This window comes from Corapipo altera, unplaced genomic scaffold (genome assembly GCF_003945725.1).
Source record: "Corapipo altera isolate COAL_440 unplaced genomic scaffold, ASM394572v1 93, whole genome shotgun sequence".
In the NCBI taxonomy this organism is placed as follows: domain Eukaryota; kingdom Metazoa; phylum Chordata; class Aves; order Passeriformes; family Pipridae; genus Corapipo; species Corapipo altera.
In genome coordinates this window covers 1,081,498-1,109,181 of record NW_020885000.1, presented here as the reverse complement: position 1 = coordinate 1,109,181, position 27,684 = coordinate 1,081,498, and the positions used below count along the sequence as shown (strand labels likewise).

At 48.4% G+C, this 27,684-nt stretch overlaps 1 protein-coding gene and 1 pseudogene across 1 annotated transcript; one reads left to right on the top strand and one right to left on the bottom strand.

Moving 5' to 3' along the window:
* Positions 1 to 605: 605 nt before the first annotated feature.
* On the top strand, positions 606 to 27,105 carry DPP7 (dipeptidyl peptidase 7). The gene is made up of 13 exons (XM_027667031.1): positions 606 to 729; positions 989 to 1,102; positions 4,438 to 4,577; positions 5,288 to 5,451; positions 7,644 to 7,779; positions 11,360 to 11,441; positions 13,112 to 13,278; positions 14,412 to 14,472; positions 23,573 to 23,691; positions 23,775 to 23,931; positions 24,247 to 24,311; positions 25,139 to 25,209; positions 26,261 to 27,105. The coding sequence occupies exons 1-13, from the start codon at positions 669 to 671 to the stop codon at positions 26,400 to 26,402; spliced, it is 1,479 nt and encodes a 492-aa protein (XP_027522832.1). The 5' UTR covers positions 606 to 668; the 3' UTR covers positions 26,403 to 27,105.
* LOC113958627 lies at positions 15,396 to 23,024 on the bottom strand (annotated as a pseudogene).
* Positions 27,106 to 27,684: the final 579 nt, after the last annotated feature.

Below are 27,684 nucleotides of genomic sequence, written 5' to 3'. Positions count from 1 at the left end.
CATGGCCCCTGGGGGCTGGCTGGGCTTTCCCTCCTCTCCAGCCCTTCCTTCTCACCCAAACACACCACGGAAGGGACCGGAGCTGCCACCACTTATCCCCGCGAAGGGCAGCACCGATTCAGCACCTGGAGGCAAACGCTGCAGTGGTTTGAAAAGCAGCAACCAACAGCAAGGCCAGGGTGGGGACACCCCGTCCCGTGCCCAGCTTCTCCCCCGGACCTGCGGGACGCTGCGGTGTAATAGAGCCAACATGGACCCTCGCTAGCTTCACCTCCGAGCCACACGCCGAGTTCCCGGCGCCGAGCCCGGGGCCGTGACGGCCGGACAGCACGGAGGGCACACCGCTTGCCGGGGAGGGCTGCCGGCGGGACGGGAACCGCGAGCACGGCCTGAGCCCTCCGCGGGGCACACAGACCCGCTGGCCATCCCGGCACCCCGCCCCGCCCCGCAGAGGGCCCTGCAGCGACCCACTGCACCCCTAGGGGGCTCGGGAGGCGACGGTCTGGCCCGGCCCGCGAGCTGCGCCCCGAGCTACGCGCAGGGAACCGCCATGGCGAGGCCGCGGCGGGGGCGGTGCTCGTGCGGTCACGTGAAGGGCTGTGGGTCAGCACGTGACGTCACGCGCTCGGTGGCCGCGCGGGAGCGCTCGCGGTCCGGGTGCCGTGAGGATGTTTCGGTCGCTGCTGCTCCCGCTTCTGCTTCTGCTCCCACCCGCCAGCGCCGCTCCTGGTGGGTGCCCCGGCCCAGGCCCTTCTGCCTGTATCCTCGGCCCCCGGGCTGGAGAGCCCCGGCCCTGCCGTGGTCGGAACCCTCAACCGACTTTCCCGGGCCTCGGGCAGGACCCCGAACCGGCCTCCCTGGGCAGGAGCCCTCAGCCGGCTTCGGGAGCTCCGAGCTCTCGTGGGCCCCAGTTCCCGGGCTGGGCCGTGCCGTACTGGCTGACGATGCCTGTTGTCGGTTTCCCGTGTGCTGACTGTGTCCCCTCCAGCTGCCCGGGCGGTGTGGCCCGGCCTGGAGGAGCGGCTTTATCCGCAGGTGCGGGACCACTTCAGCTTCGAGACCCGAGGCAACGAGACCTTCCCACAGCGGTACCTGATGTCGGGTAGGTCCCCGGGGGTGCTGTGGCCTCGGACTGGATTTTATTCTGCTTAAGCTTTAACCACCCCTGTCCGGTGGCAGAGCAAGAGCCAGAGAGCTGTGCTGGACATCTAGGAGTCAGTGTGAGCTAAGGGGGGGGCAGCCCTCCGTTGCAGTGAAGCATTCCCCTTCATTGTCTTTATTGTCTCCTTTTCCTTATCCTCTGCTCTTTACAGAGGCATGTAGTGATAGGATAAAGTGAACTGGCTTTAAACTGAAATACAATAGGTTTAGATTACGTATTAGGAAGAAATCCTTCTCGGTGAAGGTGGTTAGGCCCTTGCACGGGTTTCCCAGAGCAGCTGTGGCTGCCCCATCCTTGGGAATGTTCAAGGCCAGGTTGAATGGGGCTTAGAGCAGCCTGATCTAGCAGGTGTCCCTTCCACAGGGAAGGGGGGTGGAACTGAATGGCCTTTAAGATCCCTTCTAAACCGTACTAGTCTGGGGTTCGCTCCTTGCCTTCTATCTGTTCTGGCTCTGGGGTGCAGGGACAGGTTTGGGGACTGGTGTCTCTGAAACAAGAGCAGGCTAGAAGCAGCAGCTGCATTAGGCTTGCACCAGAGCTGGCTCTGTTGTGTGTGTGTGTGTTCAGTTGACCACAGCATCTCTTACACAGCAGCTCAGTGCTCTGAATGCAGCAAGAAAAACCAATAGTGACTGAAATGTTGCGCTTTGTACCCACCATTCTTAGGAGTGAAGATAACTCCTCTTGGGTCAGTGGTTTGTGTTATTTAAAACCCTGCAGCTGTGGATAGCTTAATCCATGCCAAACAATGAGTAGTGCCAGCAAGGAGCCAGCAGTGTCTTCCTTTCTAGCCAAATAACAAGTTATTTTCTGTGCCACTAAGAGAGACAAGGCCTTTCTAAACAGCATGTGACTAAAAAGACAGCAATTTCCATAACCAGTGTGACATGTTTTTCAATTCTGCCTACTCAGAGCAATCTGTGGAGCAATTTGGAGGGAGAGAGCAAAAGCGCAGCTGGGAATAGCAGCAGCCCTGAGCACTGCCCAGCCTGGTGCCCACCTGCTTCTGCCTCCCAGCTGCATGTGGGGCTTCAGATGCTGCAGCTCACCTTCACGTCAGCTGTTGCTCTGCAGCTTATTCATCACCTGTGCCCAGTCACGTACGTCATCAATTCATGGATCAGTTCAGCCCAAAGATATGGGCACAGCAGCAACACAGCAAGGGAGACTTCACTAATTAAGTGGCCCTTTTTGAACAGAACCTTGGGATCATCTGGTTTAAAGCATTGTGTAACTTTTACTTGTCTTCTTTTTAAAGTGTTACATTTTATCTGTGTGTCCTGGGCAGAGCTGAATAATATTTGTGAGGAGCAAAACATTAACATTACAGTTCTGCTGGCTTAAGAAGAGTTTCTTAATCAAAATTCCTGTGAGCAGTTCCATTTCCCTCTACTGTTTTTTGTGCAATATGAGAGTTTTCAGATTATCAGCAAGAAGCTAAAGGAGACTGTTATTTCACAGCAGGGCATCTGATACTCTTTAACTGAATTAAACTGAGTTTAATTGGCAGGTCCCCAAGATTTTAATCTAAAAATAGATACCTTTTTAGGGAGCCAGTCTGTTTTGTCTTTGGCTCCTGTGAATTGTTATTTACTCAAGGAACCATGAAGCATATCAGGAGAAAAGCCAGTTATCTACCGAACACCCAAAGCAAATGCAGCACAGACAGTGAGTCAGCCTCCTTGTTAGCAAAGAGCAGCAGTTTCACTAATGAGAGGTTTCAAATCCCATTCCAAGCCAAATCTGGCTTTGGCAAGTCTGTGTTGAGAATGCCAAGAATTAAATTCAGGCCTCTCTGTTAATGGAAACAGCCCCACGTGACATGCTGCAGCAACATCTGTAGGACAACTGCTGCAGAGGGTCTCTTTGGATGATATGGTAGTGTATTGAAATCAACACTTAACTGACGGTCTGAGGTCTGTCACTGAAGAAAACTATTTATTATCCCTCCTAATTCCTGTGCAGTTTATGACTAAACTAAAATCAAATGTTTGTTAAAGTCAGCAAGCATTAAAACAGCTGTTTCTTAGATAAGCCATTATTGACATCATGGCTCAGCTTGTCCTGCTAGGCTCAATTTGCCTTCCGTTTTAAACAGATCTGAGGACGAAGCACTTCATCTTCATATATCATCATCTATATATATATATCTAAAAAATGTGTGTGTGTGTTACATATGTAACATATATCAGCATATCGTCAGCAGCATGTCCTGAGGTCATTCCCACAGCATTGGGGGGGGGAAATTCTGCTCCAGTGAGACCCCACCAGCAGCGTTGCATCCAGCTCTGGGAACCCTCACACAAGAAGGATGTGGAACTGCTGGAACAAGTCCAGAGGAGGCCACAGAAATGCTCCAAGGGCTGGAGCCCCTCTGCTCTGGAAACAGGCTGGCAGAGCTGGGGGTGTTCACCTGGAGAAGAGAAAGCTCTAGGAAGACCTTATTGTGGCCTTTCAGTACTTGAAGGAGGCTTGTAAAAAAGAGGAAGATGACTTTTTACCAGGGCCAATAGTGATAGGACAAGAGGCAATGGTTTTAAGCTGACAGAGGCTAAATTTGGATTGGACATAAGAAATGCTTTGCTGTGAGGGTGGTGAGGCCCTGGCACAGGTTGCCCAGAGAAGCTGTGGCTGCCCCATTCCCGGAAGTGTTCAAGGCCAGCTTGGATGGGCCTTGGAGCAACCTGGGCTTAGTGGAAGGTGTTCTTGCCCATGGCAGGGGGGCTTGAACGGGATGGTCTTCCAGTTCAAGTTGGGTCTTCCTCCCAACTCAAACCATCCTGTGATATGTAATTTACAGCTTTGTGTGACAGCAGGAGCAGCAGAAAGATGCAAGCAATTCCCTAATGTCAATTTTGTGGGAAAATTGATCAGTGCAAGTGTTTAGGATAAGTTGGGCTGAAAAGGGAAATTGCTCTTTTTGGGAGAAACTGTTTGCAAATGACTTGCAGAACTTGAGATTTTAGTTATTTTCAGGTAGAAGTGGAAGTTTCAGGCCGTGTGCTGATCTCGTGGAAGCTCTTATTTACACCTACCCAAATGAGAGATTTCTGGAGCCTGGCCTTTTTGACACGTTTCTGTCCCAACTCAGGTCTCAGGAATCAGCCTGTTCACAGAGTTCTTCCTTGTTAAGCTCCTGCCCAAACTCACCAAAAATGGAGTCACTTCATGCACATGTTTTTTGTAGTGTTTTGGGGGGATTTTTTGTGCTGTTTGGTTTGTCTGTTTGTTTTTATTATTTTTTATTTTTAATTTGCTTCTCTCAATTGTCTCAGCAAAGTTCTGGAAGAAAGGATTTGGACCCATCTTTTTTTATGCTGGCAATGAAGGTGACATCTGGGCTTTTGCTCAGAACTCTGACTTTATATTTGAATTAGCAGAGGAACAGCAAGCACTTGTCATTTTTGCTGAACATGTGAGTATTTGAGTCATTATGCTTACTGTAGAGTCTTGTTCTGTTTACTGTTACCAAATTCAGCTTTCTGCAGGTCTGGAATACTCTTGCCATGAAGCTGAGTCAGACCTGCTGTAACCTTTTTCCTCGTAGTAGCAGGTCTTCTTCAGTTAATCATGGTTTCTGAATAATTTTCTGCTATGCCTACCAGCACTCCAGGATACAGACTGCTGTTTCAGTAAAACTTATGCCACGGTGTATTTGCTTTTGTAAGTAATTTCTACAAGCCTTGAACTCCATGCTGGAGTAGAGAGTTACTTTGTTTGGATAATGTTTAATCTTTTTAGCCTGCAAACTCCCAAACCAACTTTTCTCACACTAGTCTATTAACACTACTCTATTAAATGTACTATATATCAGCTTAGGCATGAAGAGATTATCCTGTTCCCTATTCTAGTTGGGGATTTCAGGAGAGAGAAATGTGCTGAGAGCTCATCTGGCACACACTGAAGTAGCTTGTGTAGTAGTAGAACGTACTGTACATCCTCTTCAGGAGCTGTCCTGAAGGTTTCTATGTATCCGGTGCAGGAGACATTCCTCAGTTATGAACAAGTTAGAGGACACCTCATGCTCTGTTATCTCTTCCTATCAGTGCACACTTACCCCAACTCTATGGTGACAGCAGCGGAGACCCAGACCAGCATTGCCACACTGTATCTGTTTCCTTTCAGAGGTACTATGGGAAGTCTCTTCCGTTTGGACTTGAGTCAGCACAGCTGAATAAGACTGCTCTGCTCACCGTGGAACAAGCCCTTGCTGACTATGCAGTGCTCATTACTGAGCTTAAGCAGCAGTTTGGTGCTGCAAACTGCCCTGTCATTGCTTTTGGAGGCAGGTAAGGTTTGTGGGGGCTCCTGCCCTTCTCTGCATCCTTTCCCAGCCACAGTCATGCTGTTCTTATAGATCTCTTTGGCTCTCAAGGAAGTTCTCAAGGCAGAGTTTTAAGCTATTTGATAGAGAGAAGATGTGCCTGTGCCTCAGCTCTCAGGAGCTCATTACCAGGTCCCACTCAGCTTTCCCATCAAGCATTAGTCTCCAGTTGTGATTGCTTTGGAGAAGCACCCCTGACTGGATGTTTCTAAGCTTCTTCAATGTACGAGTCATCCAGAACATTGTCCCAGTTTTCAAGAAGGGCAAGAAGGAGGACCCCAGAAACTACAGGCCTGTCAGTCTCACTTCACTGCCCAGTAAAATTATGGAAGTAATTCTTCTGGGAGGCACTGAAAAACACGTGAAGGATGACGCAGTCATCTGTCATACCCAGCATGGCTTCAGGAGGGGAGAGCCTTGCTTGTTGAACCTGTTTTTTTTCTAGGAGAGGGTAACCAACCTAGTTGATCAAGGGAAGTCAATAGATGTAATTATTTTGGACATCTGCAAAGCTTTTCGTGCAGTCTCTCACAGTATCCTTCTGGACAAAATGTCCGACTCATGGCTGGATAACCATGTTATGTGATGGGTGAGCAACGGGCTCACAGGTCGGCACAAACAGTTGTAGTGATTGGCGTGACATCAGGTTGACATCCAGTCACTAGTGGGGTTCCACAGGGTTCCCTCCTCAGCCCGGTGCTCTTCAACACTTCATTAACAACTTGAATGCAGGACTGGAAGGGATACTAAGAAAGTTTGCCAACAACACTAAATTGGGAGGAGCTGTCAAGTCCCTTGAGGGCAGAGAGGCCCTGCAGAGAGACTTCAACAAATTAGAGAGATGGGCAATGTCGAACCCTGTGAAGTTTACCAAGGGCAAGTGCCGAATTCTGCACCTGAGACGGGGCAACCCTGACTGTGTATAGACTGTATAGAGAGGCTAGAGAGCAGCTGCAGAAAGGGACATGGGGGTCCTTGATGGCAAGTTGGATGTGAGTCAGCAATGCCCTGGCAGCCAGGAGGGCCAACCATGTCCTGGGGGGGTATCAGGCAAAGCATCATCAGCTGGTCAAAGGAGGTTATGGTCCTGATGTACTGTGCACTAATGTGGCCTCACCTTGAGTCTCGTGTGCGGTTTTGGGCCCCACAATATAAAAAAGGCATTAAGCTGTTAGAGAGAGTCCAAAGGAGAGCCATAAGGTGAAGGGACTGGAGGAGAAGCCTTATGAATAAAGGCTGAGGTCACTTGGTTTGTTCAGCTTGGAGAAGAGGAGACGGAGACTCATTGTAGTCTTCAAGTTCCTTATGGGAGGCAGTGGAGGGGCAGGTACCGATCTCGCTCTCGTGACCAGTGACAGAACTTGAGGAAACCTGTGTTTTGGGAATGTCATTTGTCACCCCCAGGAGCAGCCTCAGAATAACTCCACAACCATCAGCAAATGAGTAAGTTCTGTCACCTTGGGTCTATGTAGCAGCCCTTGATCCATGTGTAGATTGTGGCCCTGGCACCGAAGCTACTAAGACGGCTTTGAGTTTTCTTGTGGTATTTGTTCATGTCTCCCCTTCCCTGTATCTGATCAACTATACAGCAGCTATTTGGTGTGCCCAGGAAGAATACTCTCCACTTGCCAGGACATGAGAGGGCTGCCTTTTCTGCCATGTTCAGGGGCACCCTTTGCCAAGAGCCTGCATGGTCCTTATTATTGTGTATGCAAAATGTACAGTGTGTCTTCTTCTCCCACTGAACAGTGACAGCTTCACTTGAGCCACACTTGACTCTGCTGTGAAGTTGTTGGGGCATGCTCAGGGTGGTGCAGAGTTAAATACTGAGGCAGGATTTACATTTGTCTGCAGAAGTAAACTGAGCTGCTGTGTTCCCACCAGAGCTGGTGTGAACATCTGGAGAAAGGCCAGTAAGAAAACACTGTGTGCTGCTCTTTGACCATAGCTGGATCTTTTCATGTGAGGATGACGCATCACAGATATCCATGAGCATCATGCATATCATGAGCACGCAAGAGCACGTGAGGCATCTGCAGATATTCATGAGCTTCTTGTTACCTTGGGTTGGGTGAGCCTGTGAATGCTGGCCTGAACTTCTGAGGTCTTACAGCATAAGTTGTCTGTTAAAGGAAATAACCTGTCCTTTCTTGGCAGCTATGGAGGAATGCTGAGTGCTTACCTGAGGATGAAATACCCAAACGTTGTGGCTGGAGCACTAGCTGCCAGTGCTCCTCTGCTGTCTGTAGCTGGGCTTGGAGACCCCACCCAGTTCTTTAGAGATGTCACCGTGGTAAGTAGCGTCTCTTTTCAGGAGCATTATATTCTTGCCTTAGGAATACTGCTTCTTTTTCCTTTACCATGTGTTTAAACAGACATCTGTCTTCGCAGCATCAGTGCTGAGCAGAGAGTGCGATTAAATGGGAACCCACAAGGAAAAGCAGCAGCTGCAGGTGTGATGGCAGAGCACTGCCTTAGCTGGAGCAGCTCAGCGTCCAAAGGTGCCACTTTGAGCAGCACAACTCAGTGCTAGTACCTTTAGTGCCACTAAGAATTCACTTTCCCATTTAGTGGCTTGACCATATTACAGCCTGAAATTTTTCCTTTGTGCATGGCTGAACCCCTTTTGGGGAACTTATTCTCAAACCCTCTCCCAAAATGCTGTATTTTGCATTGGTACCAATGATTCATAGCAGCTCCCTAGTCCCAAGGGGGTTGCATTTCAATGAAGAGCTTGGAAATCTTCATGTCACTACCTAAAAATGTGCAAGGTGTCCTAGGTTCTCTTAAACTAAAATTTAAGCATGGCTTTTGCAACCTGAGGCCATAGGATTCATAGGAAGATGGTGTTGCTTAGAACTGACTTACATTCAGTTTATAAGGAAAGAAATGTACTACCTGGTTGTACTGAAATCTTGTCTGATGGTGTCTGTTCTGCCTGTCTTTTGACATGAATTTCTAGATCTGGATGACACAGATGGCTTTGCATGAACTACCTGTGTTGTTCCTCAGTCAGGGTTTGGGTCTGTACCTGGTACAGGAGCCAACGAGCACACAGAGCTGAGATCCACCTGCTCACGTTTAGTACCCTTCCACCCAGAAAGGGGTGCTGGGTGATAGTTCACTAAACTGGCACCTCTCTTTGGGGAGTTTGCAGGCTTTTATACAAGTTACAGCAAAGAAGTTGCACAAAACTTGTTAATCGGTCAACTTAACCAGTGCTTTTCTGCACATGCTCTTATCAGTGCCTGGTTCACTATACCAAGGTGGTCAGACAATAGCATGTGAGGTCCCTCAGGGGTCGTTTTTACCTTGATAATTAGTCTTAGATTGGCTTTGGGCCACCTTAATCCTCTTCTTCCCCATCCCCCTTGTCCAGAGGTGATTCATCTTTGTTGACATTAAAATATCCTTGCCGTTCTTGTGTTACTTTGCTGTGATTCTCCACTTTGAGGGCTGAGGAGCACACCTGTGTGTGCAACTCGTGGGTTTTTTTGCTTTTATTTATATACATGAACACCTCGTTTCACTGCAGAGACTTACAGGATAGATGGCTTTACTACTAAGTATAGAGAAAAGACTATAATGAAAATAAACACCTTTGAAACTCTTACGTGTATAAAAGAATAATAGACATCTTGTCTTAAAGTTATACATTTTAAAACAAAAAAATGTAATGCCACTTAGTTATCTAACAGGCCTTGCAGTAGGAATTCTTTCCTGGTTGAAGCTAACTTCCTCTCAGCAGCCCTGTTCAGCCAGGAGCTCTGTCTTGCTTCAGCTGTGAATATGCTGTGAGGCATTAAACACCCCTGAAATTAGGGCTTTGACCTTTTCACTTGAAAAAACTTTCCAATTAATTTAAAAATCTATTTTCTCTCCAGCTATAAATGAAGCTCTGGGCTGAGCTCCTAAGCAAGCACTATGTGGTGTTTTCAAGGTACTATCACCTTCAATGCTCTTATTTGCAATCTGTGCATCTGAAATCTGAACTGAATTGTTCTTCTCAATGAGAACACCGCTGAGAGCTGTTAATGTTAATGAAGGCACAAACCTTTCCTGAGTCCCTGTGGAAAGCACTCTTTTCCCTCTGTCCCTCCGAGTCAGAGTGCATTGTCTCAAAGCAGCTTTCTCTGTGACCCTTACTGAGCCTTTTCAGCTCACTTCATAAGTCTCTAGCTCACAGGGAAAGTGAGCAAAGGGCAGAAAGTTGATTTTACATTCATAGTACTGGGTTGTATATGCCAACTGCCTGCAGCTGGCGGAACCCCTTGTATGAGGGCTGCACATACAGCCCCTGCCTGCTTCCCTTGAGGTTACTGCTGCAGCAGCTGCGCAGGCCATCAGCTCACATCACACATCTGAATTGGGTGTGAGTCAAGAGTAAAACTGGCAGCCTGAACAGAAACAGCTTTCCTTGGAATGGCTGCAATGCCTCCTGCCTCTGCTCAGCTCAACTGAACTATTTCTGGCCCATAAGGGCCTGGGGGTGAGCTGAAATGGGTGCTGAGTCCTTTGTACTGGGCAGTGCATGGCAGCAGTCCAGCAGTGCCTAGAGGTGCTCAGCCATCACAGCAGACAGAGCAGACCTGCTCCTCTGTCCCAGGCCAAGCCATCCTCACACTCTGATTGGAGCCATTAGTGTAGACGAAGATCAATAAGCACACCCAGAAGGAGATTTGGAACTCCTAAAGAGATGCCCAGGTATCTGTGGAAATCCCCATAATGATTTAAGCATAGTTATTAGGCAAAGGCAGAGTTAGGAAGAACAGAAAGGTCCCAAATCTATTTTTTATTTGAGGCTGGGTCTTTATAAGAAAAATGCCTAGCTAGTGACTTGTTATTACTTAACCATTGCTCTAGCAGGGTAAAGGGACCTTGGAAGAGCCCTAATAATTCTTCTTATTATGAAGCACTGGTTGCCAGCAGATCTGAATCTGCCTTACAAATGGAGAGAATAGAAACAGCTGGAGTCACTAGAGCCTTTAATAACAGAAACTACTTGTTCCACATTAGCCAGCCACAGCTCTTCAAGCATAACTTAGAGTGCTTTTTCGGGATCAGTAATGGTTTTCCCAAGAAAAAGGACATGATCATCTGGCAGGTCACTGGCAGGTTTAAGAAAAGCAGGTTTTGGTTCTGTACCCTGGATGCATAACTGACTTCTCCATGGCTCCTTCTCATAGACAAAGTGCAGTTGGAAAGACTCTGTTGTGTGTTTAAAAACAACAACAAAAACCTTCTACACCTCGCAGCCTGGCCCACTCTCCCCATGTCCTGGCCAAGGCATGTCTCCTCTTGCTGCTTCATGTTCAGTCTGATACTCCATGAAGTGCAGAGTGTTGTCTGACAGCCTAGCCAGACCTGGTGGCACAGCTGCTGCTTGGCCTGAGGTGTGCAGAGTGTTGGTTTCTACTGGGATGTGATGACTGTCTGGAGGACAAGGCACTGGTGTCACTGCTCTTGAAGATGCACATGAGGTGCTGACCAGGGGGCCAGTACCCCTCTAATCTCCTGGTCGTTCTGGCAGTTCTTCCTCTTGCAGCCTCTACAAGTATCTCCTTTGTGAAACTCAACTGTGACGTCTTGGGCACAGACCCCATGTGGTATAATGGAATCGTTTATTACAGTTCTTTCATGGTTTATATACCCCATTACATCAGCAGTAAATTCCTGTTAGTAACTTTCCTCTATATCTACTTTTTAGTTAAGCATTCACTGAGCATGAGAAAAATACCCCTAAGCAATTTCTAACACACAAAAATACATCTCACCACGTCCGCTTTTATCTTGCCAAGTTCCCCTTAAGTTTCTCCCAGGGTCATATAATCTCAGTTCCCTACAGTCAACCCGCGTCTTTTCTGTCCCTTCAGGATTTTCAGAAGTCCAGCCTAGACTGCGTCACAGCTGTCCGCAAGGCCTTCCAGCAGATCAAGGACCTGTGCCTGAGTGGAGGTAAGGAGAGAGCCCTGCAGACAGCTCTTAAGTGCAGGCAGCAGTCCTAGGCAGTCCCAACCACAGGGAAAAAAGCTGATACAGCTTTACCTCAGCTAGCTCTTCAGTTTGTTCAGCTAAATTGAAGCAAATACCCACATGGCTGCCTCTTTCTGCTTGCATGATTGATTTTTTTTTTTAATTAATTAACAATTTCAGTTAGCATTAAAATAAGCAAACCAACACCAAAACATTAAGCAGCTCTGTGGGGATTTGCACAGTGTTAATGAAACAGTTTTTTCTGCACCAAAGTGCAAAAACACTTGCAGAGAAAAACCACCAGTATGTTATGCTAGTAAAGCCACATGTTTTGCCAGATGCTTGTCCTCAACACCCACACTGTTAAGAGCTGTTCAGGTGGGTATGACAGCTTTGTGGTTAACTCACTGGGTAGATGTGAGAAATATATGGAGAGCAGTCTAGGTCCTGAAGCAATCATCCAAGTCCCTTCCATCTCCAGCCTCAGACAGTTAGGACAGAGAATGGCGAAGACCTCTGCAATGGCTCCTAAGTAGGCTGGACTAGATGTCGTGAGCTCATGCAGCATCTCCTGGGAGCCCTGCGTGGTATTGGGATAGCTGTGGTGACTTCTGGGTCTGTCCCGAGGCTTGGTCTGTGGTGCCGCATGGCAGGAGCCATGTGCCTCCTGGCTGCTGCTGGTCCTGGAACTGCCAGAGGAGCCTAGGGTCCAAAACACTGTTTAGCTTTAGGTCACAGCAGTAAGAACATTCGTGTTAACTAGCCAAGCTCTTCCAGGTCTGCCTGGGGCTATGCTTACTGCAGCAGGGGGATGAGGTGGTAATATTTATGGCTTAGACTCTCAAGTGAGTATCCAGAGGAGGTCCCAGACCTGCTTTGGTGGTCAGCTGTAGAGCAGGATGGGGACAGGAACTGCAACTCCAAAATGTGGAGGCTGAAAATGAAAATGAAGGGAGCAGCTTTCCCCAGCAGAAGTGCAAAGGTGTATCTGAGTACATGAGTCCATCTTGAAGGAACGTCTTCAAAGATGAATTTCCTGACTCCAGGTGACCTGTGCAGCCCACTGAGGTTTGAAGGCATGTCTCAGGAGCCCTGTGTGAGGGCTGTTCTTGCTTGGCAGTTCGTAGTGCAGAATGCACACTGCTCCCTAGGAGCATGGTTTGGGTGATTTTTTTGTTTGTTTGTTTTGGTTGGGGGTTTTTTTCATTGTAGTTTGTGGGGTTTTTGTCGTTGTTGTTGGTTGGGTTTTTTAAGTCAATTTTTTTCCCCCCTGCCAGGGAAAGGGGGCCTGTGGGTGTAAGCAGGAGCAGCCATCAGGGCACCAGCGAGGACAGGCCATACCAAGCTGTTCTGCTCGCTGTGCCAGCCAGGACCACTTCTGTCCCAGCAGGTGCTGATTCCTGTGGGCTCCCCAGGGAGGTGTCAGTGGCTCCAGAAGGGGCAGAGTGTGGGCCATGGACCACATGAGGTTGTGACATTGCCCAGGGAGGCTGTACCTAAACATCCACCTGTGTAAATTTAGATGTAATGTGTTCTTTCCAGTAGAAAGATGTCACAGCATCTCCATACTCCTGAGTGAAGTAAGATGTTGAAGCTTGGTATTGCTTTCCCTCTGTTAAAGTTTGTGTCTTTGATTTTCCTTGCTTCTGCAGCCTATGATGAGATCAGCAGCAAAATGGCCACATGCAGTAAGATCTCTAACAAAGAGGATGTTTACCAGCTGTTTGGGTTTGCTAGAAATGCCTTCACCATGATGGCCATGATGAACTACCCTTACAAGACTGACTTCATGGGTCACCTCCCTGCCAGTCCAGTGAAGGTGAGGACATTGGTGCAAGGGGGTGGCTGGAGCTTAGGACACTGTCAGGCACACCCCATCGGTGATGGCAACGGGAAGGTAGTGGTGGATGTTTCAGCCCTTCCACTCTGGCAGTTAATCTACACATTTTAAACTCCTCTGTGACAGTGACTGCTGCGTTTGAAATGCTCATGAAGGCAGGTTTGCTGGAATTGCTCCTACCCTGCTCTACCTTTACCTTAGACACATAAGCCCGTGTAAGCTTGTTAACTTCAGCTTTTAAACACCAAAAACCTGCAGCTTAGAAAAAAAAAAAAAAGTAGTTTTGTTGTAGCCCATCTCAACATGCTTTCAGAGATGTATTTTTCTTGGTAGGTATGGATGGAGATCTACAAATCAGCTCCTTTTTAAGTGTCACCTAGGAAGGTGACATAGGTATAATACAGAGAAAAATCTGCTGTTCTGGGGACTGCAAAACCTGTGAACTTTCAAGAGAATCAGAGATGGCAAAGTGTGGGGAAAGGGCCAGGTTCTCAGGGGGTTTCAAAGACCTCTTGTACACCATCTGCTTTTGCAAGGTTCCAGCTTTGATCTCAGATCACCACTTGCTGTTGCAATTCTTGGTGTCTTCAGGTGTGTTGACAGCCTGCTGTTCCCTGCTGGCTTCCAGCATACCATGCCCATGGGACTTCATTTGCCTCTGTGGCTCTTACCTGGAGCAACACGCATGCTGTGCAAGAGATCACACTGGCTCTGCTGCACTGGGACTTGGGAGATGCTGCCTCTGGCTCCAGTTCCCTTCTATGGTCTCTTTAATGACCTCTAAAGTGGAAATAATTATTCTACACATTCCCTTCACCCCCTGAAAAGGGAATTAAAATATTCTGATTGTAGGAGGAACTGCTGTATATCACTGTGGCCCCTCCACAGCTGCTTAACTTTGTAAAGGAACTGTTTGACCTTGCCCCGTCTACTTGTTTCTATGTATTTTGTTGTTAAAAAGGAGGAAGATAAAAACCTCCAAGCCTGTTGCATTAGGCCTTTGGAAAGCTGCTGAACCATAGAATGTGTAAATGGTAATTTTAATGAATTTTCCAGCTTAGCCCTTCCTCAGAGCAGAGACTGGTAACTGTTCTGTAATGTGTCTCACCCAGGTCGGCTGTGAACAAATTCTTGCCCACAGAGACCCAATTCAAGGCTTGGCTGCTCTTGTTGGTGAGTTAATATTATCAGTTTGCTCTTTTATGCAACACTGTGTTTTCTAGAAGCACCTGTCGGTAGAGTTGTTGCATTGCTATGTGTCAGGGGAGCTTGTATGGCTCTGATCTCCCACTGTGATGTTTTGCCCCTTGATGATTCCCACGGTGGCCCACAGGTTCATTCTCTACCTTTCCAAACTTATCCTTGTCAGATTTTCAGGCACTGCAGCCCCACAGTCTGTCCATGAGATGTGGACTTCTGAGATAATTGGTTCTTTTCTAAAAGTTTACCCCTACTCTGGACCCTCTTATGCGGTTCTGAATCATGGGTTTTCTACCGCCACCACCTGCGTCTCCTAGAACGCTTCCATCAACGCTGCCTCCGTACAATCCTAAACATCCACTGGTCAGATTATGTGACCAATACCTCTGTTTTAGAACAAGTAGCAGTCACTAGCATTGAGGCCATGTTGCTGAGAACTCAGCTGCCCTGGGCAGGGCATGTCTCAAGGATGAAGGATCACCGCCTCCCTAAGGTCTTGCTTTACAGTGAAAGATCAGCCTCCGGCTGCCGCAAGAGAGGAGCCCCAAAGAAAAGATACAAGGACTCCCTGAAACAACATCTCAGCCTTGGCCACATTGATCATCATAACTGGTCTACTCTGGCCTCCAGTCGGGAGGCCTGGAGACACACCATCTACAACACTGCCGTTTCCTTTGAGAACGCACGCAGGATCACTCTCGAGGAGAAAAGACAACGCAGAAAGAATCGTATCCTGCTGAATACACCACCTAAGGAGTCTTTCTGCTGTGCCTTCTGCAATCGGATTTGTCTATCTTGTATTGGCCTCATAAGCCACCAGCGTGCCTGTAACAAACGTGGATAGAGCCTTCCTAAATCTTCATTCGCGAAGCCCAGCCATGACCCCTACTCTGGGGGTTACAGGCTCAGTGCACTTTCTGAGGTCAGCTTGTTGAGCACAAAGTTGTCATCACAGTGTCTTGTGGTCTTAATCCAGTGGCAAGAAAACATATTGTGTATATTTATCTCTGTGAGTACTCATTTTATCAGCCAGTAGTGTTTGTAAGGAAATTATTAATAGAGATAGAATTCAAAGAACTTTCGAAGACTTCCTCATAAAGTCTCTCAAGTTGGTTTTGAAAATGAGTTCTACCTTGGTCATTGTTCAGAAAAATGGGTTCTGAACAGCAACAAAAAAATTGATTTAAGGAATTCTTACAGGTTTAATGTACTTAAGTAGCATTGGAAGCTAAATGTACCAATTCCAAATCACTGCTAAAGATGTCTGGCTGATACCTAGAAGAGTTGTTAAAACACTAATGCCTTAGCAAAGACTGTCAGATCTACTGGACATATTCACATCCTCCTCCTCCTGTGGGGCAGAGTGGGACTCTTGTTTCTTTGAGATGAACAAGCTGAGGGTGGATTTCTTCCTCCTGGCTGTTGGGGGGAGCATTTCATGCCTCTCACCATCTCCCCAGCTTCATTCACTCGGGGAAGTTTAATCATGCAAGAGGCACGATTGACCAGAGCCTTAGGTAGGGGACTGGCTTTCTTCCATACCTGCCCCTCTACGTCATACAGGAAAACACTGTCCTTTTTCTGCATGTGCTGCAGGAACCCACCTCCTGCCAGGTAGATTGTAGTGCCATGGGCTGTGATGCTGAACTGGCAGTAGGTGAATGGGGACAGCGTTAGCACTGTCCAGTGATTGCTTACAGGACAATAATACTCCATCTCCTTGACATGAATCAATTCCTCCACCTTCAGAGAACCAGACCAACAGTCACCCATCATATCACGCTTCAAGTGGCATCACTGTCACATCAGGCTTGCTTGGTTCATGATGAAGGAAACTAGTGTCTCAACATCTGTTTGAACACTGTGGGGCTCAGGATGCCAGATTTTTGATTCATGTTTAGCAATCAGAGCCTCAAAAGAAACTAGATAAAATACCAGAATGGCACATCTTGGAAGGAGCTTTCTTCTTGGGAAATAAGAGGATTGAGCTGAGCAAGGTACCACAGGGACCTACTAAACCTGGCATAACCCAAGCCCTACCTGCTATCCGAGTTTTTAACCCATTACAAAAGAATTCATCTAAACAGGGCAATAGGGCATTGAATTGGGAGCAACAACCAAGTTTGTGTCATCTGGAGGAATTTGTCAGCCTTGTGCAGTTTCTTGTTATAGACTCATTCCTTCCAAGAAAACCATACCCATCATGGCAAAATGGAGCCAGACCCTGCCCCTGAGCTTTTACCCTCTGATATGGGAATTGCCAAGTGATCTCTGAAAACTCAGTTTCTTGGCTTTGGGGAATCAGGTTCTTCTCGAGTAAGCCTTCCAGTCCCTGTTAGCCCTGTTCCCAGAGGGCTGGACATTGCTTTCCCTCCTTTCAGAGATGGGAAATCCAGGTTTGAAGAGACTTCCTTTGCATTCCAGGACTTGAGCTCATCTTTCCTAAAATTAGGCTAATGCTTTCATTCCTCTTTGCATTTGCCAGTGTTTCTCTCTGCTCTCAGCTCATGCAAGGACAATTGGGGGGTTAGTGTATTTCGGGCAGAAATTTGACCTGTTTTACACTTGGATTTTGCTGTGTTAATGACTGTGCCTCCACTGTGTGTGTTCTCTATTTAAAAGAGATGTACTCTGGCAAATAGAGTGACACCGGAATAGGCTCTGCTGCATGTGACTGTAATGGCAGAAATGTTTCCGTAAGCTTATTGTCCTGACTTGCAACTGAGCCAGTCCACTAAGGACCAAAAATAACAGTTACTGGTCAACCTGTTGGAACAAAGCAGGGCCTAGCAATATGGAGAGCCTATTTTGGATCATATTGGGGATTATAAGAGCAAATTAACTTACTCCTCTTAGTGTCTTTCCTCCGATGCAAAAGATCTTGTCCCTGAGCGTGGCCGTGCTGTGATTGCAGCAGGTGAAAGTCATGGTGCTGTTGCTGATCCAGCAGCAGAGGCGAGGCAGGTAGCTTTAAGTGTCTCTTTAAGGTTTTGCCCCCAGAGAACCCTCCTAGAAGGAAAGCATGTCTTGAAAATCTATCCATCATCCTCCCCAGCAAATCTTCAGTAAACATTAGCAGAGCTGATTTTTTTTTCTTTGAAATACCTGAGGAGCTCAGGTTTAAAATTTCACACCATTCTATAGAGCTGATGCAGTGTTAAATATAAAACCAGAGCTTCTTAGGTATTCTAAAGAGAAAAAAAACCTAATACAAACCAGTTCCAATTCTTTTGTAGTTTTCCACAAAATATTTTTGAATAAAACTTGTGGGGTATTTCAAGGGTAGCCAGGAACAGCTTTAATTAGGGAATTTGTTTCCAGCATGAGCAATCCAAATGGAGTTTTTTTCTTCTTTTGAAAGAAAAGTATTCAGAGCATTTTGAACTTTGGATGTCCGAGAGAAGGTCGGAGCCAGTCCCCCAGTGCTGCTGGCAGCTTCTCCCCAACAGGCACTGACTGACTTGTATAGTTCAGGGGTGCATTATAGAAAGCTCCTTGCAGAAGGAGGGTGCTGATATGGGAAGGGTCAATGCCTCCAGCTGCCTGTCTATGGAATTCAAACTGACAGCCTGTTGAATTCCACGCTGCTGAGTCTTTGCTAACAGGAAGATGCTATTCCAGGTTGGCCATAAGCCCCAGCTCACATGGGCACAGACACTTTGAATTGGCCACAGCCCTGCCCAAGCATGGGAAAATTAAGAGCATTACTGCAGGATTTAAAGACAAGCTCCATGCAGACAAATTTGCCCACTAGTTAGTCCACAAGTTCCAAAGGAAAGGAATGCTGGTGGGTAGGTAAGGTCTTACAGCCCAGGGGTATAGTGTTACCCAGCCTAGATCATATGAGATGTTCGAGGCTCTGTGAGGAAGTTTTGTCTTTGCTCTCTGGTACGAATTGCAACCATCAGAAGTGAAATGAGCTGCCTGTGGCACTATGGGCCAGCTGGGTCAAAGCAGGGACTTGAACCTGAGTCCCAGCCATTCCCTCAGCTCTTCCATTATCCTTCTGCACTGCTGGGGTACAAGTTTGCATGTGATGTCCCTGCCCCTGGGGCTGCAGCGTACAGGCCATCAGAGAGATGTCCCCTTTGTTGAAACTGTGCATTTGAAGTTAATTTGACTAAAATCACTACAGGGATTCTCAGCTGGCCATAAGTGCTTTAGCAAGCAGGGACCTACAGCAATTGCAGGCTGGTCCAGGACTTTTTTAACTGCAGAGGCGCAACACAGTGCTCTTCCTAGGAATAACCAGAGGCTATTTTTCAAGTCCAAATTAGAAGCCACAAAAGCTAAAGATTCTACAGTAATTTTCTGAAGTGTTTACCCCAAGCTGTTGTACTTGACCATCTCCCAAAAAACCCTGAAAGAACTGAGGATCCTGTGTAGGGCAAGAGCTGTACAGGCTCTGGAAGAGGGTAAGAGCCTGCATTTTGCCTCTTTTAGTACAAGTGAACAAAGCAGCACAGTAGGGTTGGTCCCAAATCTTCCGTTCAGATTCATAGCAGAGTTTAGTCCCATCCCCAACACTGGCAGTCTGCTCCCAGTTTACCTTCTCAGACAGCAAAGCTTTGTGATTCAGGATTGCAAGACAGGGGGGGCCACTTTTAATGTCTTGGAAAGAAAAGAATTCCTGCCGCAGGAGGGCAGTGAGGCTGTGCTGACACAGCAGGAAAGGGACACTGGAGCTGTATTACTGGTGTGGGCGCAGGCTTAGGCTGTGACATTAAGATGGTAGCAAAAATCAGTGCAACTGTATGAAAATATGCTGCTTTCTACTGGCTCTATCACTGCGATATAGAGGATTCCCTTGTCAGTTGTGCCAGCGTGATCAGCAATAGACATGGGGAGAGGAGCTGTGAACTCCCACTTGTTGTCAGAGGGCTGGTACAATTTCACAGTATGGGAGAGAGTCCCCAGCAGTGTCACTCCACCCACAGCGAAGATGCATTCAGACAGCACATCCACATGGAAGCGTGTCACTCCAGCGTGCTGGCAACCTGGAGCCAAGACGTGTTGCAGGGATCAAATCGGAAAACCTAGGATCATAGCAGACGATGGTTAGCAGAAGGCAGGTGGCTGTCTTATGTCTTGTGTGGCTTCAAGAACTGCTAAATTTTCCCTGGACTGAGGAGGGTTTTGTATTCAGACCTGGACAGGCTCCAGGCACATCCAGTGCCAGCCAGCTGGTGGAGCAGCTCCTTCTCAGTGAAGCTGAAGGCTCAGTTATGGCCTTCCTGCAGGTCTGCAGGGGTCTGGGAGCACGTTGTGGTCTCAGCTTGCAGCAAGCAGGAGGTGAAACACATAGGCTTACTGAAATACCCGTTTGCTGTTCTCAACTTCATCTATTCCAACAAGCTCAACCTCTCACTACAGAATATTGAGGAGACCTTCAAAGCTGCAGAAACCCTTCTGGTGTGGGAGGTGATCAGGCTATGCTTTCGCTTTCTGGAGGGGTGTGTGAACTGCGAGAACTGCCTGGATGTTCTAAATATCCCCAAGAAACTTGGACCAGATGAGTTGGGACAGAAAGCCATGTGCTACATGGGGCAGCATTACAGATACTGGCTGATCCTCAGTGCTGGAGAACAGCAAACAGCAGCTGGCATGTGACAGCTAAGAACTGTTTGAGTGAGATTTCAACAAGCACCTTTTTACATCTCTGTTGTTGTATGAGTGTGTAGTAAAGAGCAGGTGAGCTCTGCCTGCTGCTCTCACCAAAGAGAAGGCAGGAGTGCTTCCTATCCCCTCATCCCTGCTGGCATTACCCCAGGGCACAGCTCCTTTGCTAAGGCTTGTTCAGCAGTAAATACCTCCCCGAGCTTGTTCTGGATAGGAAGCCCCGGTTGCTGAACCAGGGCAGTATTTGCAGAGCCACAGTGAACGCTGGCCTGGACTGTAGCTGGCAGTCAGTGCCGCAGCCCATGTCCTCCAGCATCCTCCGTTCCACTACTGCTGAGCTGCCTCTGGCATCGGGGCCCTGGAAGGGAGCTGCTGTGGCAGCGAAACTCTTGGAACTCGATACAATGCTGAAGTAAGTCCCCTGGAGCATGAGGAAGAAAAACATGCTGGTTTTTCTAGCAAGCTTCCCGAAGCCATCTAGGAAAACAAAATCCTGCACAAGTCTTTCGACTCTCCAGACAGAAGGGGAAGGTCCTGGGAGCTAAAGCATATTTGCCTTTCAAGGGCAAAACCAAGGGAGGAGGAGTTCTCCAGTGAAGTGGGAGGCTGTACCTGTGCCTCCCCAGCACAAATCCTGTGGCAGCACCAGTGGGGACAAGGGCAGCATTCTTGGGGCTGCTCGACTAACTGATGTGGACCTGGCCAACCTGCACTGTGAAGTTGTGCACAGGTTAGGATGACAGTTTACAGCAGGAGCAAGGTGAGACCAGGGCAGGGCCTGACTGCTTCCCAGACAGTTTGGAATCTGTATTCTCAAGGGCTTTCAGTACTGCACAGTGCACAGGGAAATATGTAGAGGTGGGAGATCTATGGTGGGCAAGAGGAATGACGCCCTCCCCTCCTCACCCAGCCATTTTTCCAAGGGGCTAAAGGTTTCTTGTGTCTCACCTCATTTGATGGCTGCTTTCCTGTGGGAACAAATTTGCACTGTCCCAAATGACAAAGAGGAAACCGTTGATGATGGCAACACAGTGGTTGTACACTGGCACACAGAGGTCTCCAACATTGTGCCAGGTGCTGCAGCTCAGGTCCACAGCCCACATCTCCCTGCACACACGGTTGTTGGCGGCTCTGCCACCAGTGACCAGCAGCGCAGTGGAACTGGAGCAGAGACTCGTACTCTGCGACTGCAGGATGGGCTGAGCATATAGCCGTGAGTGGTAATCCAGAGCCTCTTGCAGGTACCTGTGACACCTACCTGAGTCCAGCCTCATAAGAGGCATTCCCTCAACATATCTCTGTGGGTACCATAAAGGAATGAGAGGGAATCTTATGCACTTGAAAATCTCTGCTGCATCTTTCAGCTGTGCACGGTCATGCTTGATGCTGTGGGATGTAGGTGTTGAAAAAATTCTCCGGAGCAGTTAGTTAGGGGTGAGATAAGAAAGGGTTTATTATGCCAAGGCAAAGATGTTATGACACGCGCCCGCTGTGCCCGAGATGTTACATTTTATAATACCATCCATCCAATCCCAAATGTGTCCACCCTGTGGCCTTTGCTCTGGACTGCCCAGGGTCCACCCCTGAGAAATGGGTCTGGGGTGTATTTTGGGACCCTCTACTTCATCATCTTCACCATCTTCAGAGCACAAAGGATACATAGTCACCCAGTTCTTGACTTCATTTTGTTGTTCAGGCCCTGATATGCTGTTCTGCAAACAATCTAGGCCTGCCTTGACAAGAGACTAAACATTGCCACTGAATTCAGGGGCAGAAGTGATATAGGGTGCATAGAATGGGGTAAGAGGGTTAAGGAATGTGTAAACTATGGGTGCTACAGCGAAAGGGACAAGGGAGTGAAGGTTGCTGCTTTTAAAATCTACTTATAAAACTTACAAGGCTTACAAGTATTAGAAAAATAAAAACCATTAGGGGCTTAAAGGCATCATGCTGCAGCCAGCTCACTGCAGCTCTGAACAGTTCCAGCTCAGTGCATCCCTCGGTGTTGGTCCTGTCCAAAATTTCACAAAGGGTTCCTTGGTCCAGGTCTTTCCAGCACTGAGGATCAGCCAGTATCTGTAATGCTGCCCCATGTAGCACACGGCTTTCTGTCCCAGCTCATCTGGTCCAAGTTTCTTGGGGATATTTAGAACATCCAGGCAGTTCTCGCAGTTCACACACCCCTCCAGAAAGCGAAAGCATAGCCTGATCACCTCCCACACCAGAAGGGTTTCTGCAGCTTTGAAGGTCTCCTCAATATTCTGTAGTGAGAGGTTGAGCTTGTTGGAATAGATGAAGTTGAGAACATTCCTCAGCCCAGCAGCACTGACGGCCTTCAGCTGGATGTTACTGTCTGAGCTCCCTGCTCCCACTGACTTTCCAACAAACAGGATCTTGCAGTAATTGCTTGCCAAAGCCAAAATTATCTTGTGGGCTGGAAAGCAAACCCCTTCTGCCTCCAGAGTCACGTCACACAGCACGCTCTGTGAGTGAAGGCTGCTGAGCCCTTCCAGGAGTTCTGGCACGTAGGTGTCGGACATGAGCCTTGCCATGCTGGCCTGTGAGCCAAGCAGCATCACTCTGGGTGGCACATAGCCCTGGAGCAGCCCCTCAGTGCATCTCCTAGGCAGCCTTCTGTGCTTGAATCAGCGGTTCCATGCTGCGAGGGGGCTGAGGCTGTGCTGCCCAGCCTGCAGATCCACCTGGAAAGCAGCAGCTGTAGCAGTTTCCTCCTCAGCAGCCCATGCCTGGGGCCTTGCAGCACAAACCACTGGATGCCATGCAGAGCTGCCTGGGGCTGTGTGCAAGTGGAGCTGGTGGTGCTGGTTAGCGCACAAATCCACAGTGTTTGTGGGGTTTGCTGTTACAATGGCAGCAGCAGATGGCCACCAGCTTAGCTGCAGTCCTCCTCCTCCTCCTATCTGGTAATTGCCCATCCACATAGAAAGCAGTTCATTCCTGGGCAGCTCCTGGCTATGCTTCCCTGGCCACCTGCTCAGCTATTCTTTCATCTGGGCAAGCCTGCACATGCCATGCTTCCCTTTGTGAACAACAGTCAAGCAAAATCCCCTCTGTGATGTGCCACCCTTGGCCCTCTGACTAAATTTGATCAATTCAGGCACAGCTCCTTTCAGGGCAAGGTTGGGAAGGTCTCAGTGGTTGTGTTCTGTTCAATTTGAAGCATTCAAGCAGCACAGCCTGCTCCTGGGGGTTTGGGCTGTTCCAAGGACTAGTGAGCCACTCGCTGGCTTTTGGCAAAAGGAGAGACAGAAGAGAGCACCTGGGAGTCCCCTCCTCTCTGTGAATATGACAGAAACAAAGCGCATCCTGCAGCCAGACCTTGACTTGGTCTTGGCCGTGAGGTTCGTGTGTTGGGCAGTTGGGCTTTTGTGCTGTGTCCCTACCTGGCAGGGGTGTTCTACAACAGGCTTTGTGCTATGTTCCCACCTGGCAGGGGTGTTTTACAACTCTTCCGGCTTGGCACCATGTTATGACATATACCGGCTGTACCGGTCCTGTGCTGACCCCACGGGCTGTGGCATCGGCTTGGATGCAGAGGCTTGGGACTACCAGGTGAGGGGTTAGAGACACCAACAACTTTCAGCTGCTGTCCTGGTTATCCCCCTGCCTCATGACAGCTTTTGTGCTTCTCTTAGGTTTGCACCGAGATCAACTTAACTTTCAACAGCAACAATGTGACAGACATGTTCCCCGAGATGCCCTTCACAGAGGCCATGCGGGAGCAGTACTGTTGGAACAAGTGGCGCGTGAGGCCACGAGCACACTGGTTGCAGACAAACTTTTGGGGAGGAGGTGAATTGTGCTGACTGCTCATTCCTTTGTTTCCCTGCAGCTGTCTGCCTGTCGCCCTCTGCCCAGCTAAGCCCCATGAAGACAGGCACAGCGCACTAATGGGTCCTGGCAGAAAGTCACAGCCTTGTGCTGACTTGAGCCAAACAGAGGTTTCTGTATTCTCTTAGGACAGAAGTGGAAAATGTAAAAACTGCCAAGAATTTGTTCTGTTCTCCAGTGTTTTCTGTTCTTGGCCATGTTTGCTGCAGTAGCCAAATACATTTGGATAACTGCACAGGAAGGAGACCTCTCAATTATTCTCTCTCTGGATTTCAGACCTGAGAAGTGCAAGCAACATCATTTTTTCAAATGGAGACTTGGACCCGTGGGCTGGAGGTGGGGTAAGCATGTGCACTCCTGCACCCTGAGCACAGAGTAGCCTTTGCAGGTAACACACTACCCCGTCTTCCTTTCAGAGCAACGCTGGCGATCCAGTTTTAGCCCATTTGAGTTTCTGTGAGCAGCTGTTTTTATGCTGAGCCACTGAGGAGCCTCAGGACTCTTAACGATGGACACAGAGTAGTGTCCATCAGCCAGGAACACTGATGGAACAAACGTGGGTTCAGTAGTGCAGACATAGCAAGACCTTAAACCCCACACCCAGGGTCTGAACCACAACCCAGTGTGTTTCTGTGTCCACATGTGGTCTCAGTGCTGCCGGCCAGGTGCTCCTGGCTCTCTCCAGTCCCAGCACACTTGGTGAGACCAAGCCAGGTGCTGTGAGCAGTGACTCAAACCAAGCATGTTTTGGCTTAGATTCAGCAAAACTTCAGAGTGCTGGCAGGGCTCAAGTTGAAAATTTAAAACGAAAAATGACCCAGAACTGGATTTTGAGCTAGTTGAGCTCCTGATTTAATGCAGAAGTTCCTTGTTCTAGGCTGGCTTGGAATCCCAGCTGCAAGAACAACAGGCTGCATAGGGTGTGTAGGCCCAAAGGAGACTTATTTCCAGCTGCCAGGGCTGGAATCAGCTGACAGTTCCCACTTTGGGGGAAGCCTTCCCTTCATTTGGGACAGGTGATCTGGCTCATTAGGACTGTTAGCTGTGTGCACGATACCAGCCATGCTTTTCCTTAGTCTTGCCCAGATCATGTTCCAGTTTTCAGAACTGATGTCCAGTTCTTCCCAGTACCTTGGTGAGAGCTGGCCTCTGCTCTTTCTCCTTCCAGATAAACAGTAGCCTCAGCCCTTCACTGATTGCACTGACCATTAAAGGAGGTGCCCATCACCTTGATCTCCGGTAAGTACCAAATTCTTCTTTGGCTGACAGAATTCTGTTTGATCTCAGCAAGCCACAGTCCAAAGAACGAGGAGATACTTTGGAACCACAAAATCACAAGAGTTGTTGAGGTTGGAAAAGACCTCTAAGATCATCAAGTCCAACTATCAACCCAACACCACCACCATGTTCTCTACTAAACCATGTCGTCAACTGCCACATCCAAGTTTTTTTTCAACACTTCCAGGGATGGTGACTTAACACTTCCCTGGGCAGCCTGTTCCAATGCTTTACAACCTTTTCTATGAAAAAAATTTCCCTAATATCCAATTTAAAGATCTCCTATTTCAACTTGAGGCCGTTTCCTCTTGCCCTGTCACTTGATCCCTGGGAGAAGAGCCTGACCACCCCCTCAGCTCCACCCTCCTGTCAGGGAGTTGCAGAGAGTGAGAAGGTCCCCCTTGAGACTCCTTTTTCCAGGCTGAGCCCCCCAGCTCCCTCAGCTGCATCTCATCAGACTTGTGCTTCAGACGCTTCCCCAGCTCCATTGGCCTTCTCTGGAAACACACCAGCTCCTCAATGTCTTTCTTGTTATGAGGAGCCCAAAACTCAGGGACCTCAGGATTCGAAGTGTGGCCTCACCAGTGCCCAGCACTGGGGAAGTACTTACAGAGTACTGGATACCAGGCTGTTGGCAGCCCAATGTGGAAGAGCAGTCTTCCCCAGCACAGAGCTCTTCCAACCCTCCAGGGATGCTGGCCTGTGCAGAACTTGGCACTCGGCTCACCTACTGTCACTGGATCAGGTTCTTGCACAGGGATTGGCACAAGTGTGTGACACCCTGCAGCAATCAGTCATGTGAAGTCATCTAGTTCCTCCTGGTTCGGGCCTGGAGCAGAGGGGGAAGCAGCCAGTGATGCAAGGGCAAGCTCAGGGCTCCTGCCCACATTTAGGCTGCTGCCTAAATGTGAAACACAAACCAGTCAGTAACTGTCCTTCAGTTTCCAGGCTCTGTCTGTGCAGGAGGCAAAGAGCTACTGCCCAGTGACTGATGCTGCTTTGCTCTCCCTAGGGGACGCAACCCAGCTGACCCGCCATCGGTCACGGAAGTGCGCAGGCTGGAAGCCAAGATCATTGACGGCTGGGTGAAATCCGCGGGCAAGGAGTGGGCACGGGAGCAGCACGTGGGAGCTGCAGCGGGCAGCCAGCTGTGAGCCGTCCATCCCCACAGCCCCCAGGCAGTGCAGGTTCTGAGCCCCTCCATCCCCACAGTCTCCTGGTTGGTGCAGCTGCCCCAGGACACAGCAGCCTGCTGAGCTGGGTCCAGGCTGGGTGGGACACTGTTCTCTCCTCTGCCATGATGGTGGAAATTCCCCTTTCCAAAGTGTCCCACCTGCACCTCATTGAGCATCAAAAGAAAAGCAAAAGGCCAAATCACTGACTTGCAGCCAAAACCACACTGTTTGGAGTCCATGCTTGCCTACTTGAAATGAGCTGTTACAAGGGGTAGGAATAAGAAAAGCTTGCCTGGAAGGCCCAGGCACTATCACAGCTCTAAACAAGATGGTTGGATGAAGCACCTTAAGCTTGAAGCTAAATTATTTTTAGAGAAAAAGTATTAGAAGGCTAGTGGAAAAGCAGAGGTATGGTCATGACTGACACAGGGGGCTCCACTGGTGACCAGTTATCTAAAACAGACTGTCAGCCTCAACCGGGGCTATGGGTTTGGGGTATTTTGGTTTTAACTTGCCCAGGAGATTCCAGTTGCTGAGATGAAGACTTACACAAACTAATCCTGGTGCACAATGCTGCCACTCAAGGGCTGTGTATTGGTGTAAAGCAGACTTCCACTGAGACATTTTCAGAGCTTTTTAAAACAAATTACAAGTTTATTAAAGTGTGTGATATCAAAGTTTATTAAAGTGTGTGATATAATTCCATGGCTTGGAATATATAACCGAATGTATAACCGAAGAAGATAAAAAGGGTTCCTTCTCACTTTCCCAGGTGGAATGATGCAGTAACTCATCTTTGCACAGAAACATGGATTCTTGCCTACTGGAATGACTATGCACCAATAATTACTAGCATAATTGTAAATGGATCAACTGAGGCAGCCAGTTGATTACTAGGGTTTAATATTTTTGCAATGATTTTATTACTTTAGTGGAGAGGCCTCCTGTGTCCCCACAGGTTTCCATTGCTTGTGCAGCACAGTCACAGCAGTGCCTCAGCTCTCTGACACTGCCCAAACAGGCTTTGTGTCAGTGTTTGCACTGCTGGGCCCTCCCTGGTCACAGGAGGACTGTTTCCCAGAGCCACTGCTGGTACTTCACAATGTTCAGGTGCTGACACAGGACCCACATACCTCTGCCCTGTTCTTAAGAACAAAAGGCCAAAGCTTGTGGCCCACCACCCCCCAAAAATGCTGGAGAGAACAGGAACAGATGGATCCATTCCTTTGTCAACTACTTCAGATACATGTAAATGAAGGAC

What these genes read in the sequence shown, in the direction of transcription:
- DPP7 (XM_027667031.1), top strand. Translation starts at nt 669, where the DNA reads ATGTTTCGGTCGCTGCTGCTCCCGCTTCTGCTTCTGCTCCCACCCGCC. An exon ending in TTGTCATTTTTGCTGAACAT is followed by an intron (nt 4,578 to 5,287) that starts GTGAGTATTTGA and finishes GTTTCCTTTCAG; the next exon opens with AGGTACTATGGGAAGTCTCT. An exon ending in AGGCTTGGCTGCTCTTGTTG is followed by an intron (nt 14,473 to 23,572) that starts GTGAGTTAATAT and finishes CCCACCTGGCAG; the next exon opens with GGGTGTTTTACAACTCTTCC.